Source organism: Myotis davidii, unplaced genomic scaffold (assembly GCF_000327345.1).
Source record: "Myotis davidii unplaced genomic scaffold, ASM32734v1 scaffold96, whole genome shotgun sequence".
Lineage (NCBI taxonomy): Eukaryota > Metazoa > Chordata > Mammalia > Chiroptera > Vespertilionidae > Myotis > Myotis davidii.
Genome location: NW_006289416.1, coordinates 3,256,270 through 3,276,083, shown reverse-complemented (window position 1 = coordinate 3,276,083; position 19,814 = coordinate 3,256,270). Strand labels below are relative to the sequence as shown.

At 35.2% G+C, this 19,814-nt stretch overlaps 1 protein-coding gene and 1 pseudogene across 1 annotated transcript in view; one reads left to right on the top strand and one right to left on the bottom strand.

Moving 5' to 3' along the window:
- Positions 1–14,609, top strand: part of NDC80 (NDC80 kinetochore complex component) — a 35,346-nt gene extending 20,737 nt beyond the window's left edge. Inside the window, exons 12-17 of the mRNA XM_006761863.1 lie at positions 1,209–1,361; positions 3,579–3,668; positions 7,599–7,691; positions 8,877–9,007; positions 10,825–10,927; positions 14,416–14,609. Of these exons, the coding sequence (XP_006761926.1) occupies positions 1,209–1,361; positions 3,579–3,668; positions 7,599–7,691; positions 8,877–9,007; positions 10,825–10,927; positions 14,416–14,553 (708 nt within the window). The 3' untranslated portion in view covers positions 14,554–14,609. The remainder of the gene's footprint in view (positions 1–1,208; positions 1,362–3,578; positions 3,669–7,598; positions 7,692–8,876; positions 9,008–10,824; positions 10,928–14,415) is intronic.
- A 3,833-nt stretch (positions 14,610–18,442) lies between these two features.
- The window catches only part of LOC102751708, a 25,100-nt pseudogene continuing 23,728 nt past the window's right edge, over positions 18,443–19,814 (bottom strand).

Here is a 19,814-nt window from a genome sequence, read left to right as displayed (position 1 = left end):
CCCCCTGAGTATGTCCTTTAAAGGTCCGAGGAGCTGCAAACTGGATGGTCCCACTCTGACCACTGGACACACTCGCTCCTGGTTCTCTAGGGAGGTGCTAATCTAGTCTTTGCCTGAGGCTACCCAGCAAAAGCCTCCATGCAGGGCTTGGGCGGGGTGGGACGGGTCCCAGGGATCAACAGGGCGGAGTAAGCAGTTATGGCTGCTCTCAGTCCTGCTCTTAGAGGCTCTGCTTCCTAGTGTTCCGGTAATTGCTGCAAGCACCTCCGAGAGAAAGCTGCCCTCGAGTTCCGACCGATGCCAGACAGTCCCGCTTCTCCCGTATGAGTCTGGGTCCCCAAAGACTCGCCCGGAACTGGAGCTCAGAGCCTGAGACTCCCTCCCGATTGAAAAAGACAACTGTGCCCTCAGCTGCCAGCCCGCTCTGTGTGCACCTCTGTACCTTAGTATTTTACTTCCGCACCGCACCTCCTCTGAGTCTCGGTATGCTTTTCTCTTTCCTTCTAGTTGTAGAATTTCCACTCAGCCAGCCTTCCTGTGGTTCTGGATGATGTTTGTTCAGTCTTTTAGTTGTATTTTTGAAGTGGTTGTGCGAGACAGCAATCTCCGGTGTTTACCTATGCCGCCATCTTGGTTTCTCTCCCATATTTTTTCTTAATGTTTGCTCTATTTATTGGTTCTATATGGGAGGGAAGGGGAATTTTCATTAATATCTCAATGTGGCCAAAACCGGTTTGGCTCAGTGGATAGAGCATCAGCCTGCGGACTCAAGGGTCCCAGGTTCGATTCCGATCAAGGGCATGTACCTTGGTTGCAGGCACATCCCCAGTAGGAGGTGTGCAGGAGGCAGCTGGTCGATATTTCTCTCTCATCGATGTTTCTAGCTCTCTATCTCTCCCCCTTCCTCTCTGTAAAAGATCAATAAAAATACATTTAAAAAAATATCTCAATGTGGCTGGACTCTTATTTCAAACTATTTGTCAGATAAATGGAAGAGCAGTAATATATTGCTTCCTAATTATAGTCTTATAATTATCCTACAAATTTAGTGTGAATAAAATATTTTTACAACTAAAAATACTACATTACTAAAATACTAAAAAAAATAGACAATATAATTTTGTGTAAAATTACAGAAATGCCAATTGAAAACCATTTAGAATGGGGCTATTTGATTTTTTTTAACATTTTTTTTTCTCTTCTTACAGATTGAAACACAATTAGCAGAGTATCACAAGTTGGCTAGAAAATTAAAACTTATTCCTAAGGGTGCTGAGAATTCCAAAGGTTATGACTTTGAAATTAAGTTTTATCCTGAAGCTGGTGCCAACTGCCTTGTCAAATACAGAGCTCAAGTTTATGTAAGTAATCATAAGTATTTCAAAGATTTTCAGATACATGATTGCTATCTGGTTCATATGTCTATAAGTAAAAGTTTAAACTTCAGCATGTCTATAATTCCAGACTAAAAATAAAGCACTGAAAATTTTTATCTTCTTGGTAGTGGAAATTTTCGCTATTGTACTTTACTCTTAATACTATAATGCCTTTTCATCCTGTCTACCTATTTTATCTATTTATCTAGTAAAAAATTGTGCTTTATTAGAAGTCTTTACAAGGTATGGTAACAAGACCAGTTCTTCCCAGAATTGAGAGAAAAAGCATCCACAGAGCTGGTGAATCTGGAATGAATCTTAAAAGGTTTATGGGGGTTGTCTGCGGAGAAGAGTTTCATATACAAGGAGACACATGAAAACATAAAGCATTAAGTGACTCCAGCAGTCAACAATGAGAAATCTGCAAATCTGCACCTAATTTGTTAAATATATCGAAGGATGTAATTTGGGGAAGAAAATTTTAATTGCTCTATTGCAATTTCTCGATTATTCACAAATTTCAGTACTCTAGTGCCCCCCCAAAATGTAAATTTTTAAATACTTAATTTTTAAATAAAGAATTTCAATTCTAAAGTTATGCATTTTCCCTTTGAGAATTATTCATTCCTTCAGTAAGTTATTTAGTACAAGTGTTCCATATTAGCTAAGTGCTAGAAATAAAATACCCAGAAAGATAGTTTCTAATTTCTCAGAGATTACAGTTTATTGGTAGATAGAATTTTATTAAATAAAGGCACACTCATTTTCAATTTCAAAAGGTGCACCCAGTAAACATTTAGTCTTCTGAATTGTTCTCAAACAATTGCTAGGTGGGCACATAGGCAGGCAGGTAGACTGGCAGCCAGGCAGATAGAATGTACTCACTGCTGCTTTGAGTAGTTTAACTTGACTAGTGTAAGAAAATAATTACCTGAGTCAAATCAGGAAAGATTATCCATTGCAAAAAGAATATATATGCTCAGAAAAGAAGGAAACATTTTTTATTTTTTCGTAGTTTTCAATAGAAATAGAATAATAAAAATAGAAATACCATCAAGAAGGTACCATTCCAACTGTTTTAAGTAGTATTTAGAGAAAAGTTAAAGAGGACATTACATCTTTCAAAACAGAGCAGCTCAAATTAAAACTCACCAATAACTTCAAAAGGCCTACTGAAACATAGTAATGTACAGGATTTTCTTTTGGAGTGATGAAAATGCTTTGGAACTAGAGGTGATGGTGATACAACATTGTGAATTACTAAATGCCTCTGTATTGTATACTTTAAAAGTTAATTTTATATTAAATTTATTTTAACTTAATTATTTTAGTTTAACCATTTTAATGTGTTTTACATCAACAAATAATAATAATAAAAGGAAGCAATGAAGTGCTATGTTGAAATAAATCAGTAAAATAGCAGGGGAAAAAAACACATAAGAAATACAAGCAGGTAAGAGCTTCTGGGTTTGTGAATATGTGGAGATGCAGAGAGAGTGGCAAAGCCCAGAGAACATGCCCCTTCCCAAATACCTTATTCTATGTAGCTCTCCTATCTGGTTGTTCCTGAGTTATATCCTTATTTAAATAAACTTGTAAACATTTACCTATTCTGTACACTCACCTTGCTTTCTTCACAGAACAACATACCCCAATGATCTTTCTACAGTAGTATATTGAGTTGTTCCTTGTTTCTTTTGCAGCCTCAGAGTCCTCTGTTTGTGTGGCTTACTGAGCCAGTCCCTGTTCTAGTCTTTGCCATTACAGTAGGGTCACAATGAATAGCAAAAAAGTGAAGAAATGAAATACAAGCAGATAATTGTAAGGCTAAACAATTAAAAAGGATTAAAAGAAAATGATACCTCTGGAGAATATAGCATAAAACATACAAATTGTTTCTAAGACTGTATTAAACTGAGTATATTTGTAAAATGTTTAGTAAGAGTGGATTTCCAGAATAGATAAGCAAATCTAGAATTTTGCATGTATTCAAAACCAAAAGCAGGTTATATTCTATAGAAATTATATTAAAAATTAATTTTATATTCTTATTGACAGTGTGTTCATTTAGATTCAGGATATCACAGATTTACTTTTTTTCTCCAAAAGTGGTTCCTCCTATCACATTGTGTAGATGCCTCATAAGAGAAACTTTGTAATTACATGTGTCATATGTAACCCCCATTCTTATATATTTTATAGGTACCACTCAAGGAACTCTTGAACCAAACTGAAGAAGAAAGTAATAAAGCTCTAAATAAAAAAATGGGGTTAGATGATACTTTAGAACAAGTAAGTAACAAAACATAATCATTAAAAGCAAAAAAGATTTTTTTTAAACTTAAAGTTACATGTAATTTGTGGTTTCTAATTGCTAAGGAATGAATTTTAAAATATGATAAATGAGAGTTGGGAATACCCTTGACTTAGAAACATTTGAAGTAATTTAAGCATCCTAGATTTCATATATCATTGATATAAGAAAGGGATATATGTAACTGAGTAAATTTCCCTTTGATTGTTTTTTTTTAAATATATTTTTATTGATTTCAGAAAGGGAGAGAGAGAAACTTCAATGATGAGAGAGAATCGATGATCAGCTGCCTCCTGCATCTCACCTCCCACCCTCCCACCCCTGCCCCAATGGGGATTAAGCCCGAAACTCAGGCATGTGCCCTGACCGGGAATCAAACCTGGGACCCTTCCATCTGCAGGCTGACACTCTATCCACTGAGCCAAACCGGGTAGGGCGAAGCAGATATATTTTTGAAAGTCTGCTGTGTATCTGGTATTGTTGTAATTGATGTTGGTGATACATTATCTACCCTTTTTAACTCTATTTCAAGTAGAAAGGAGGGCTGGAAAACACTTTTCTTATAACATTTTTGTAGTGTAAATACACCTATCTAAATAATACACCTATCTAAAATAATCACTAGGTTCTTTCTGAAGAAAGTGGTAGTTGAGTTGAGTTGTGAATAACAAGTAGGAATTGGCCAGTGGATTACACAGAAGGATACTAGTACACACACTCACACCACTGAAGGTCCAGAGTCCAAAGAGCATAGCATGTTAATGAAATACTATTAGTATAATAAATAGAATAAGGGAGAAGCCTGGAGTAATAATGATATAATTATGAAGGGGTTTAGTTGCTTGTTGGCTGAATGTTTATTCTGTAGTAGGCAGTGGGGACCATTGAAATTTTTTCAGTCAGGGAATAACACCTGTGTGTTTTAGTAAGCTCACAGTATTGCCCTTTCGAAGGATAAAGACACATAATTAAGAGACTTCACAGTAACTTGAATGATAAGTGGTAAGAAATCAAACTAAGGCCACTGCAGTAAAGATGAAGAAAAAAAGATTTAAAGGTTGAAACAACATAATTTAGTGGTCCATTTGTATGTAAAGTTTAAGGAAGAGAAATTAAAAATGTTCATATGTCTAGCTTTAGTATATGGTGTTAAAGAAAAAGTATTCATGACTTGTTAAAGACCATAAGGCAGACTATTCAAGGGAGACTATTACAATGGGGTTTTGTAGTAGGCAAGAGAGATTGGACTCAACTCCAAATATAACAAAGAAAAGAGAGAATTTATAGCCAAGGAGCAGGGTGGAGTTCAGTTGTTAGAAAATTACTGAGCAAACTCAGGGTTAAGGGGGATTCTGGCTAAACCAACCTAACAGAGTTCTTACTGAAGGCAAGAACATCACACGGGAAGGGGAAGGGGCATGGAGGATGAGAAAGAAACCTGATCAGATATTGAGGATGGGAGGATTCTGGTTAAAATTCTTGTTAAAATTGAGCACTACAGAGACAAACATGAAGCCCAAAATTGGCCTAGTTGGGAGCTCAGAAGAGCATAGTTTTGTCAAGGGGAGAATCATTGTCATTGGTGATGTTCTAGAACCTTGATAAAGAATACAAGAGAAGGCTATGGAAGAGAGAATTTCAGGCTGGGATAAGCTGAGTTTCAGGTCTCTGGGAGACCAAAGTGGAGAATGTCCAATAGACAGTTGGAGTTTGGAGATATATAGATATAGGTAGGTATTTCTTAGTATGCAGTTAATTAAAGCCAGGAGATCTCCCAGTTCTGAGATTGAGAGAAAGCTCTCCCAAATGAGCAAATGAGAGTACAGCCAAGATGGAAATCTTGGGAGAACATCTACATCCAAAATATATCAGACAAAGAGAAATTTGTCACTTGTAACAAAGAGAAAGAATTAGAAGGACCTCCCAAAACTTAAAGAGGAAACCAGGAGTTTACATGTTCTTAAAACCCAAGTAAGGGGATTGCAGAAGGGACTAATCAAGTGTTACTCCTATGTCAAATAAGATAAAGTCTATAAGTTGCTCTTTGGCTTTAACAATTAAGATATACTAGTGACATTTTCAAAAGCAGAGGAGCCAGAAAGCATTTTACTGTGGATTGAAGCTTAAATGATGAAAGATAGAAGATACTTTAGTATGAATAGGTTGCTCTTTGTGGACTACTAGAAGTTAGACTATTATAAATGTGTCTAAGGGAAGGAGATGAAATGGTAGTTAGAAAAATATGGGAAAGTTTTTGTTTTTTGTGGTTTTATTTTGTGGTGTTTTATGGGGGAGAGGGTTTTGTTTTAAAGATAAGGGAGTTCAGGGTAAAGTTTTTAAAAATTAAGAGCAAAGGGGATTGATGGATATGAATGTAGTCCATGAAGAAATATGAAGGCATAGAATCCAGAGAAGAGATGGAATCTTACTTCTCTTCATGAGGAAAATGGGTGTTCTGTATTCTGAAACTGACTTGAAGAAGGGAAGATCTCCTCCAAGTATCTTGGTTGATTGGAGTCAAGTAGTGATGGAATTCCAGTCTATTAGTGGCTCTAACTTCTTATAAGTAACTTTAGAGCTCTTTATTGAATGAAAGAATGTGTATTTTCATAATCAAGTGAGGAAATGTTTAATTAATTGATGAAACTTTAGTAAGCTGACATGGAAAATAGAAGCTCCTCAGAGATAAGTAAACATAATTTTGACCATCCATGAGGGCCCAGTGGGAGTTCAGGTTATTTGGGTGTCCATTGGTCTTATTGCAGGTGAATTTAATGAAACAACTAGCTTAACTTACTGATTACTTTGGAAATATATTTAGGTTGGAAGCAAAGTTTATAGCTTCAGTAACTCTAGGCTTTAAAATAATTGACAAGGCAGGAGGTATAGAGAAAGTCCTTGGAGTTAGAATGTCTATGTCTGTGTTCTGGGCATATGCTCATTGCATGATTATGAGTAAATAGCATTCTTTCCAGCCCATTCCTCTCAGTTGTAAAATAAGAAAGGAATGTCCCTTACAAGGGACTTTTGATGATTGAATGAGAAGTATGTGCAAGTGTTTTTAGCAAGTATAATCATTTTACCATTCTATCTTTTGCTAAATAACAATAACTTCAATAAATTTTTCTCTATATATAAATAATTTTTTTAATTGTATGTACATATGGAATCATCCTTTTAAAGAAAAATGTCAGTTTATACATTTTACTATTTTCTGTTTCCTGTGGGAAATATTTTCCTGGGTTTTAGTTTTAACAGATCTTAAAGTACAAGATTAAATTTGCTTACTTTATTACTCTTTGGAAGAATGCATTGACTATAACCAATCAGCAAGTTATTGGTAAAATCCATATGAATAGTTTTCTTTAATATCCCAAAAAGTGAACATTAATGGAAAATTAGATAACTAAAATAGATAGTCTTAAAAAAACTAGAAAGCAAAAGCAATTTATATTTACTATTAATAAATTAATATAAAAATATAGGATATGATATTTATATAATATATAGGAGAGCTTAAAAGCATTGTCACAGCTACTAGTAGAAAAACAGATAATAGAATCCTATTTTACTGAGAATTAAGCCACACCTTTGATTTCTAGTTAATGCCCTCCTATACTACTCTCTGCATTTAAACATTATAAGTTTTCTTGAAATTAACTCCCCTTTGGGGAATAAATTCTTTTTTTATTGAATTTATTGGCATGACATTGGTTAATAAAATTATACAAGTTTCAGGTATACAATTCTACAATAAATAGCTTCTTAAGACAAATCATAGGTGAGTGTCCAAAAGGACTAGAAGAAATAGCATGGTTTAGTTAATTGTTAGGACAAAAGTCCTATAACTTATTAAAATTGTTTTGATGTATAGTTACGATTTCTCACCCAACATTTTCTTCTCCAAGTTAAATACAATGGTAATGGAAAGCAGAAGAAGTGTAAGAACTCTGAAAGAAGAAATTCAAAAGCTGGATGATCTTTACCAACAAAAAGTGAAGGTAAGAACTTTGCCGCAATTTGTATAGGTTAGGCAAAGCTATGTCATGAGTGATTGATGGGGCACCTGTTCTGACAACAAACTGAAATATTTAAGCTGTATCTTATAACTTGTGTATTAGTTTTTCATCTCTTCCAAAGTTTATTGTAAGGAGTTATTTATTTTATTCTTTTAAATGACTTTTTTCTGGACTTGGGCTATTTCACCATAGAATATGTTTACTCTTTCACTAATTTTTTATACTTGCATATGTGATTTAGTATCCTTGAAAGACCAAAACATACTCTTAAACCCCAATAAGGCCTTTTGTATATGTCATTTCATATAAAATGTCATTCCAAACTGACAATCCTGGCCAAATTCCAAAGATCATTTATGTGAAATCTAAAATGTGAGTAAAATAATAAGACTCATTTTCTACCACCTCTAACCCACCTTCTGGCCAGCATTTTACTTAAGGAAATACTCATAACCACTTATACAATTTATGTGAAAATTTTAACCACACCAATGTTTTTCACTTAGTTACAATGACAAAGTATTAGGAATTACAAACTTTTTTGTTTACCTGTAGTATATTTAGGGTTTATACATTTTTGAAGCAATGTGACATTTTTAGAAAATACACCACAATAATAGGATCTTCATATGAAATGAGGCATTTGGTAATCATTTTTCTTTTTTCATATGTCCTTTATGACAGCACTTGAGTTATTTTCATTACAGCACTTAAGTGAAAGACTTCTTTAGTATATTTCATCTTGAGAAACCTAAGAACTTAGGAATTTTGGCTACTTTGCCTATACATAATTAATACATATGTGAAATAATGGCAGCATGAAAATTATCCACATTTTTACGTATAATAAAGCATCTTTAATGCTCATGGAAAAAAATTTAAATTAGAATATCATAAAATTTCCTATGATACAGACTTGAAAATACTGCAGAATGAATTTTATTCAGGCCTCTTGAGAAGGTAACATTTATGTTTACAGTATAAGGTTCTCAGAGGAACATTTTAATATCTCTTACATGTAAAGCAATAAGCATCCTGGGAATACAAATGATGATGCAACCTGATTTTTTCAAATGCTTTGCATATATTTTTTTAAATCCACCTGAAGTATATAGAATGTGACTATCAAAATATATATAATATAAAACCATGACTTTATCCTGGTAGGAGGCTGAGGAAGAGGACAACAAATGTGCCAATGAGCTGGAGTCCTTGGAGAAACACAAGCACATGCTGGAGAGTGCTGTTAATGAGGGCCTCAGTGAAACTATGAATGAATTGGATTCTATTCAGCGGGAGTAAGTTCATTTTACCAAGATTTATAATGTTTATTTTCAGTTTAATTATTTAACATTTCCATAGAACTAGATCTATGCTTATTTGCTTTAATCTGTATTGCAGAGCTATTTGGGGGGTTGAGGGAATGGTGACTAGAACTTAAGCAGAATAGCTTACAACATGAAGATAACTCTCACCAGACAAATACAATCTACTGCTATTATAGCTATTGCCCCTTCATTTTTAGATCTAATTAAGAAATGGCTTTTAATCCCTCAAAACAACACAAAATTTTAAGTCAATTCAAATAACTTAGGCTATTTGTTAGTAAATTTTAATAAAAGTTCACTAAGCTTTAATAAATTCCACTGAGCTCTTATTTTTTAAGATACAGTTTCTAGAAATTAGTTATATATGAACTATTTATACTTTATATAGTCAGTCTGCCTTTGTAATCACTACACTATGCAAAATATGCAATAAAAATCACAGGACTTATGGGAAAATTGTGATTGGGGCCTAATACTCAAAAACTCTGTCAGTGATACAAACAAAAAACTGGAACCTAATGAAAATGCTAGCACAATTGTAACCATGTTAAATATTTCAGAAAAGCATAAATACTATGATAAATATATTTTACCTTTAAAAGACCTGAAGTTTGTGTGGGGAAGTAGGTAATCAAAGGGTTGCAGCTTGTGAATTATTGAGAAGAGGTAGGAGGAGGATAATCTGAAATTAAATGGAAAGTTGTGACTACCAGATGTGGATGCATGTGGCTCATCACATATGTAATGAACTGGAGGAGCTAGTGCTCCTGTTAGGTGTGTGCTTAAGTATTTTGTGTTTTATGTATTCCTTTGCATCTGGATTCAGCTGAGTGCAGTTTTCTGCATTCACCTAATGTTTCTCAAGCAGGAAATTGACATAAGAGAATGCAAAATTTGCATTATGCTCAAATTGCTATCTAATGTATGAGGTTGAAACATATTTCCAAATAAGCATTATAGCAGAACTGATTGGACACTATGGTACATTTCTTAGAAGTTTTTCGTTTTCAAATTATGCATTAAGTTTTCCTGGCTGGTTTTCCTTATAATTTTAAAACTTACAAAGGAAAATTTTAGACATATAATAACTGTAAATAAAAATAGTGACATTCCTTCCTTAAAAATATTCTGCCTCTGTTTACATAATTCTCTCATGCAAACTATATAAAATCAATTTACTAACTAGTTAATTCACAGGTTCTCTAAGTCTAAAGTGGCCTTTGAGTAACTTAAAATCTTCTTTTAATGTTGGAAGTACAAGCCTTAAGAAAATCAATTCTTCATTTTCTTATGTGTAGCCTAGGAATAGGAAACTTAGTTGAAAGTTTATTTGGCTTGTAGTTTTTGTTTCAAGTTTGAATTTGAATGCCTAAAACAAGACCCCCCCCCCCTTCAAGTGTATTTAATGTCTTGCCCCTGAAAGCATTTGTAAAGAGGAATTTTTACTATAATACTATTATGCATGATAATCATAGGAAAATATTATATCAAAAAATAAGTTTACAATCTTTTCGAGATTTAGGTAAAACCATTTGCTCCCAAGCTTTGTATATCAAAGAATGAGGTTTTGTTGCTGTTTTGTTTTGTTGTTTGTAAAGGGTCTTTGAAAACGTCTTATTTCTGTTCTAATGATTGAAAGCTGGATCTGTAAATTATATGCGAACAAGCAGCAGATATCCCGATCACAGCCTCGTTTTATTGAATCTGAAAAGGAGAAGTGAACTAACTAGAACTGATGTATTAAGTTTTTTCCGTACACAACTCAAATAAGAGTTTTTATTCTACAGATACCAACTGGTTGTACAGACCACAACTGAAGAAAGACGAAAAGTGGGAAATAACTTGCAGTGTCTTTTAGAGATGGTTGCCACACATGTAGGCTCTGTGGAGGTAAGTGTGTGAAGGTCTTTTCTACATTCTAAGAAAGCTTTTTAAAACTCTGATATATTTCTGTCTTATTAATACAGAAATTAAATGATATATTTTATTTCTATGGGAAATATGATCTAGTATAAATTTATCAGAAGAATCCTACCTAGCGGTGTGGTAAGGGGACACTTGTGCCTCTCATAAAGTAATCTGTTTTGTTCACATAAACAGCAAACAATGATATTATTACATCAACAGTATAGAATTTGCTGCCAAACCTTGTTGTACATACTGAAAACATTTAATATACTTAAGATTTCATTCAGATGACAGAGCATGTTACGACAAATATTTTTTCTTGCTATTAATTTTATTAAACACAGCATAAAATATTTCTGAAACGTGAAGTTTACCTTATCCTCACCTTTCACACAGCTTGAAAATTTAACAATAAAATGATTCTTCCAACCTGCTGTACAGAATTCAAAAGCTAAGATAAATTGCTGAACTCCAAAATTCCTGGATAATTGATTAGGTGATATACTTCCAATTGTGAATGGTTTAAGGAAAGAAGACTCATATCACACTAATAGGCTTCATGTATTGTACATGATATCCTACTTCTTTTCATCTCTCCTGGAAGACATTGAACTGCTGCTTTCTTGCTTGCCAGTGCTCTTCACTACTTACTAGTGAAAACTAAGAAAAGCATCCTGGACACTACATCAGAAAACCTGGTTTCTACCTACTTCTAATTCAGCCACTTAGTGGCTCTATAACCTTTAATGAATCCTTTTTCAACCACAGACCAGAAAATTATTTGAGTGACTACTTTCTCATTTTTCCAAGGATGATGGTGTTTTATTCTAGGTTCATAAGAAATATTCATTCATAATATATAAATATTGGCTTAGATTAAGAAAGTCTGCTTACTGATATATGTATCATTTGACTTCTTTTGGTCTTTACTTCATCTGTAAAATGAGAGTTGAACTAAATATTTGTCAACATCCTTTGTACCTCTCTCTATTACAGATAACTGTTCGTCTGACCTTAGTGTTGTTAATCCAGTAGTGATTTATCACTACGGATTTATGGGAACGCTAACCACAACTATTAAACTTTTAATCAGTTAATATAAAATTAGATTTGAAACTCTGATGATAAATTACTATTAATTTTTAATTACTTTTTGTATATTTTAATATTCAAGAACATCAGACCAAATTCAACAAACATTTACTGAGCACTTATTTTGCACTATGCGAAATTCACAATTAGCCAGTACAGTGTAGAAAGAGCATAGAAAGTCAACCAATTATCATTGAAACTTAATGTGGAGAAATTTTGAATAATGAAATAGTACTAGAAAGAAAACAAGATTTGGATCTTAATAAAGTTTTATTGTAACACAGCCACTTCATTCACTTCCATACTATTTATGGCAGCTTTCTTACTACAACATCCGGGCTCAGCAGGTACAACAAAGACCATCTGGTGTATTTTAGGCCCGCAAAGCCTGAAATAGTTATTACTTGGCCCTTGACAGGAAAAGGTTGCTAACTCCTTTAGATTCCTAACTTCCCTGAGAGGACACAAAATCTTTTTTTTTGTCTTTTGTCTGTTTGATGTTCCAAAAATTATTATAAAACTATAATAACTCACACACTTTAGTATTGATACATACAAACCAATCTCTCTGGTTAAGAGTCCAGAAAAAAATATATGAGAATAGACAGAAAATTGATATATGAGGGAGTTAGTATTGTATAGTCGAGGTAAAGTGAGTTATTCAAGTAAATTCAGTTTTATAAAATTAAGATCTCTATATCAAAAGACATAGAGAGTAGGAAAACAAGCCACAAAAATGGTAGAAGATATTTTTTAAAACAACTGATAAAGGGTTAACGTGTGTGTGTGTGTGTGTGTGTGTGTGTGTGTGTGTGTGTGTGTCCGTCCTCTGAAAACTAGATATGAAAAGTGGGCAAAAGATTTGAATGGGAATTTCACAAAGACCTAATGTGGCTAGCAAATGTGAAAGATATACCATTTCCCACCCTCAAAAAATTGGCAAAAAATTTGTTTGCTAATATTAAATGCCAGCAAGAATTGGAGAAATGGGAGTTCTTATTTATATTGCTGGAGTTACAAATTGATGTAACAGTTTTAGCGAACAGTTTTGCAACCCCTAATTAAACTGTGCATTTTCACTCATAAGTATTTAATTAAATTTCTACTTTGCTAGAGGTACTGTACTGGGTTAAACAGTATACCTCCAAAATACATGTCTATCTGAAATATCGTGATGTGACTTTATTTGGAAATAAAGTTTTGTGTATATAGTTAGATAAGTTGCAGTCATACGAGATTAGGTTAGTTCCTAAATCCAGTAACTGGTAGACTATAAAATGTCTGAATGGAAATAGAGGCAGAAATATAGTGATGTAGCTACCAACTACAGAGTGCCAAGTAAAATAACAAATAGTAAAATAACAAAATAACCTGGAGTATTAGTTTTCTATTGGTGCCATAACAAATTATCACCAATTTTTAAATTGGCTTAAAGCAACACAAGTTTATTTTCTTATATTTCTGGTGGTCAGAACTCTAAAAGGGGGCCTCTGTGCTGCAGTCCTTGAGGGGCCACCTACACTCATTGGCTTGTCTCCTCTCCCTTCAGCTTCAAAGCCAATAGCACAGCATCTTCTATCCTCTCTAACTTCCCTTCTATCCCTGACTGTTACACTGCTCATCCTCTCTTAAAAGGACCCTTGTGGTCTACCAGGATAATGCAGAATAATATTTTCTTGAGATCCTTAACTTATATCTGCAAAGTTTCTCTTGCCATGTAAGATAACTTATTCACAAGTTTTGGGGATTAGAACACAAACATCTTTTTTTTAAAAATATATTTCATTGATTTTTTTACAGAGAGGAAGGGAGAGAGATAGAGAGTTAGAAACATCAGTGAGAGAGAAGCATCGATCAGCTGCCTCCTGCACAGCCCCCACTGGGGAGGTGCCTGGAACCAAGGTACATGCCCTCCACCAGAATCGAACCTGGAACCCTTCAGTCCCCAGGCCGACGCTCTATCCAGTGAGCCCAACTGGGTAGGGCAGGACACGGACATCTTAGGAGAGGCTACTCTTCAGCCTACCATTCCTTAAAATACTGGATGAAAAAATAAGTGATATTACATTTAATATCATTCAATAAATATGAAGGTTGAAACCAGGTACTACTAACTATATTGTTTAAAGACACATACGTGTGTGTGTGTGTGTGTGTGTGTGTGTGTGTGGTAAGGAAAAACATTCAGGAGAATGGTTGTCTCTCAGGAGAAAAGAGAAGGTGATATGATTAGGAAAGGACACAAAGGAGCCTGCATACTGGGTACAAGAGTATTTCTTCTCTTACAAATGGTATACTCTTGTCTGTAAATTTGCCAATTAAACACTTTAAATAAAATTAATGTTTTTACATTAACAATTGCTAATTGTTTCCACTAGAAACACCTTGAGGAGCAGATTGCTAAAGTTGATAGAGAGCATGAAGAGCATGTGTCTGAAGATCTCTTGGAAAATATTAGAGAGATTGGAGAAAAGTATAAGAAGAAAGCTGCTCTAATTAAATCTTCTGATGAATGAAGATAAAAATGTTGATTAAGCAAGAACTTTATTAACATTGTAAATTTCAAAATGTCCTTTGAGGTTTGAAAAATCTCTTACATGTCCTATACCCATTCTTAAAATGAAGTCTCATGACCACATCTTCCCATACTTGTGAAATATTTTGTAGCTTTTATAAATCTAGTTCATTAACTTAAAGTGTGTACAACCGGAAATTATGAAAATTTGTTGGTTTGTTATTTTTAGATATAAGTACCAGTTATATTATGTACCCAGAGTTAATAAAATGTTAACATTAAAGTGTGGAGGTCCTGATTTTTCTGCCTATCTTCAGATGGTTTGAAAGGTATTTGATCTAAAATAAGAGTCACCAAACTAACTGTGGACCAATTCCAATCACACCCATTCATTGACATATCATTTATAACTGCTTTCATACTACAATGGCAGAGTTTAGTATATGCAACAGAAACCACCCCATGGACTGCAAAGTCAAAAATGTGTGCTATTCTGGCCCTTTACAAAAAAGTTTGCCAATCCCTCATATTAATTATATAGGGTTGCTACTGTTGAACTAAAAAACTTTCTTAATGATTCTGGACATGTAGTCCAACCTACTCCTTATTCAAAGCCAAGAAGTTAAACTATGTCTAGTTTTTTTCCATCTTTACTCTGAAATAAGCAGAATGTGGAATGTGAGAATCAGAAGAAATAATAAAATAATCTAGTTCAACCTCATTTTAGAAATGAGAATTCATTCCTAGAGAAGTTCTGATTTACCTCAAGTCACAGTTCTTAGTGGTAGACGCCACACTGCAATTTACTTGAATCAATAAAGCCACAACAGCCATGAAATATGAATGTGCTTGGTGGTGAGTAAGTTGTGCTATGATGTTGAGTCTCCATGATGAAAAAGCATGGTATGTTTTTCTATTTGTTGAAGTCTTCTGTTGAGTTTTTAAATTTTTCTTCATATGTCTTGCTTCTTTTAAATTTTTTTCTATATATTTTTTGTTGTTGCTATTTTAAATGGATCTTCCACTATGCTTTCTCTCTGGTAATAATTTGTATAAATGAATTTGATTTCTATATATTTATATAACTTGTAACTAATTTATGAAGTCTTTATTACTCAGTTTTGTTGTTAATGTTGAGTCTCTGGGGTTTTTCAATTACATAGTCATAATACTTGCAAATAGTAATAGTTTACTTACACCTTCCCTATTATTATAATTCCAATTTCCTTCTTTTGTCTAATTGTATTGAACAGTAAATCAAATATAATATTAAATATTTGTGAGTGGCCATTATTGTCTTATTTCTAATTTTAGTAAAGATGCTTGAAGTATTTACCCATTAATCATAATTTCAGCCTTTGTGCTGAGTTAGATATATCATGTTAAGAAAGTACCATTTTTTTTCTTAATTTATTAAGCTTGTTTTCTTAGTAATGTTGAATTTTTCAAGTGACTTGTAAGCATCTATGACACGGAATCTATTATTCTCTTCTAATATTTTCATATGATTTTTTCCCTAATATATAAACATCCTTATATTCCTAGAATAAACCTTACTTGGTCATAAAGTATTTTTTCTTTTTGTTTGGTTTTTACATGCTGCTGGATTCTGTGTTAATGTGTTCTTTAAGATACTTTTGTATTTTTATTCATAAGTTAGATTAGTGGTCTGATATATTTTTTTATTTTTCTCAGGTTTTGTTACCAATGTTACCATTTTAGAGAAATTAGATGTTTCCTTCTTTGAAATTTTCTCTGGTAATAATATTAATATTAGAACAAAAGACCTGCAGCACGAAATTCATGCACTGGGGGGAGGGGGATGTCCCTCAGCTCAGCCTGCATCCTGTCCAATCTGGGACCCCTCAGGGGATGTCCAACTGCCGGTTTAGGCTCGGTCAGACATCCTCACAATCCAGGACTGCTGGCTCCCAACCACTTGCCCACCTGATTGCCCCTAACCGCTTCTGCCTGCCAGCCTGATCACCCCCTAACCAATCCCCTGCCAGCCCGATCAACACCTAACTGCTCCTTTGCCAGCCCGATTGCTGCCAACTGTCCTCCCCTGCCAGCCTGGTTGCTCCCAACTGCCCTCCCCTACACGCCTGGTTGCTCCCAACTGCCCTCCCCTACAGGCCTGGCCCCCAACAACTGCCCTCCCCTGCTGGCCCAGTCACCCCTAACTACCGTCCCCTGCTGGCCTGGTTGCCCCTAACTGCCCTCCCCTGCTGGCCTGATCACCCACAACTGCCCTCCCCTGCAGGCCATCGTGTGGCTGTGGGCACCGCCATATTTGAGGGTGGGCCAGGGGCAGTCAAATTAGCATATTCCCTCCTTATCAGCTGTGGGCGCTGCCATCTTTGCTATAGCATGAGGGCCAATTATCATATTCCCTCTTAATTAGATTGTATGCTTTCAAAGTTTGGTAGAATTCCCCATCTGGGTGCGCTGCTGTCTGTGGGTGTAACTGACAACTCTATTTTTCCTAGAATTCTGTTTTTAAGTCTTTGTTTTTAATCTTTTCTATGATTTTGGTAAATTATATTATCTTAGACATTTTTCTATTTAATAAAGTTTTTTAAACTGGTGAACACAGAATTGAACAAAGTAATTTATTGCAATTCCATTAACTTTCTGCTTTTATGGTTCTTTCGCTTGCATTATATTTTTGCACATTTGCTCTCTTCCTTTTTTCCTTAGATTCAAATAGTTGATGGTTTCTCTATTGAATTAGTTTTTTAACTTAATATTTTTGTCCTCTGTTTTCTAACTTATTTTTTCTTTTTTCTTTGCTAGGTAACTTCTTTTGTTTTTCTTCAATTTATTTTATCAAAAAAAATAATAAAATAAAAATAGAAAAAATAACGATTTATTTTATCCCCTTCCCCCCTAACTTTTTGAATTAAATTCTCAATTCATTTATCTTAATTCTTTTTTTTTATGTAAGAATGTAAAACTATGAATTTTCCTCTGGGTTGTACAAGTTTTTCTGTTGGTCTGTTTGTATTTCAGGTTTTTTAAGCACTTTATTTTCCTTGCACAATGGCATGTTGCTGGCAACTAATGTTCTCACCTGACAATAGAAAACCAAAATTTGTTGTTACCACTTAAAGAATTGTTTGTACAGCTTTACATAAAAGAATTAATAAATTTACAGGTATAAATGCAAACCATTTGCCAATGCAAGGCAATTAACTCACAGTTCTGGCAGGAAAACATTATAAGGAAACTGAGTTTGAAGTCTTGGACTCTTCCAACACTGTTAGACTGGGAAGACAGAAAGGACAGCTGATCAAAAACTGCCAGCCTCTAGAACCCTGGAATAGTCAGTGTGTATATTCTAATACCCTGCACAGATCAAGAATTTGATGGTCTTATAGATTCTCACCAAGCCAATTTCTCTTCCATAAATGTGTTCTCTCACCTCAGTCAGGAAGCACCAAGGGTTTAAATTAAAGATAACTTTGTAATATATACAAAGGTAACAGTTAACTTAAATATAACATTAAAATTAACAAGTTCTACAATCCAGCTTGTAGCAAATAAAAGCTTCAAAGACAAATTTCTTTATTTGTTTTTTATTAATTTAAGGGAGGAAGAGAGAGACTGAAACATCAATGATGAGTGAGACTCATCAATCAGCTGCCTCCTGCACACCCTACACTGGGGATCAAGCCCACAACAGAGGCATGTGCCCTGACCAGGAACCAAACCCTGACCTCGCACTTCAGAGGTTGACACTCAACCACTAAGCCATGCTGGCCAGGCGACTAATTTCTTTTTAAATGTTTATTCCAGTTTCATGAGGCTAACATGAGGTAGGACAAATGTATACTTTTGATTTAATTCATGCAACAAATGGTATGTGTCTGCTTGCAGTAAATTTAGAATCATTTGCAATGGACAATGGAGAGGCTCGACTTGTTATATTCCTGCTTGCTGATCCACATCTGAAGGTGCACAGCAAGGCCAGGATGAAGCCCCCAATTCACACTGAATACTTGCATTTAGGAGGAGTGATGATTTTGACCTCCACTTGCTGAGATCCAGTGCTGTGATCTGCATGTTGTCAAACATGCCAGAGTACATGCTGCTTTCATCAGAGAGCACCGTGTCACATACATGTCCTTCCAGATGTCAACATCACAGTTCATGATTGAGTTAAAGATGGTCCCAGGACTCCATACCCAGGAAAGAAGGCTGGATGAGTGCTTTTGGACACCAGAATCACTGGTTGGTGATGGTGAGCACCTGATGATTGGACAACTGGTAACTCAAGGAGAAGGACTCGGTGGTGGCCATCTCCTGCTCAAAGTCCAAGGCAACATAGCAGAGCTTCTCCTTGATGTCATGAATGATTTTCCATTCTGCTGTGGTGGTGAAGCTGTAGGCGTGCTCTGTGAGGATCTTCATGAGGTAATCCATCAGGCCCCAGCCAGCCAGGTCCAGACACAGAATGTGGTGATGCAGTATAGGCCTCATAGGTGGCACCATGTGAAGGACCCCATCCCTAGGGGTCCATTATAAAACCAGTGATGTAGCCAGAGGCATTCAGATACAGCAAGGCCCAGGTGAACACGCACATGCCCAGGTGTTGAAGGTCTCAAACATAATCTGAGTCATCTCTCTGAGGGCTTTGGGGTTCAGTGGAGCCTCAGCAGCACCAGGCGCTCCTCAGGGACCACATGTAGCTCGTTGTAGAAGGTGTGCCAGATCTTCCTAATGTCGCCCCAGTTGAGGACTATGCCAGGCTCCATGAGGTACTTCAGGATCAGGATGCCACACTTGCTCTGGACTTTCTGCCCCCCAGACCACCTGGGCACCCAACAATGGATGGAATCATGGCTTGAGGGTCATCATTTCTAGCAAAATCACCTTTACACATGCCAAAGCCATTGTCAATGATGAGCCCAGGGATTTCTTTTGCATTGCAATCTAGAAGAGTGGGAGCAGAGGAATGAGGAGGTTGAGCCACAGGAGCACATGGATAGCCTACAACTCCAGGAGTTTTTATATATTGTGTCTTTATTGTCTACAATTTCAAGTTAATGGTTTCTCTTTGTTCTTAACTTTGTTTAAAATAGTTTTAAATTTCCACATAGAATTTTGTCCCCTAATTTTGTTAATTTATATTATATTGCATTGTGATTTTTTAAAAAATGCTATCACCTGGCTGGCATGGCTCAATGGTTGAGCGTCGACCTATGAACCTGGGGATCATGGTTCCCATTCAGGGCACATGTCCAGATTGCAAGCTCAATT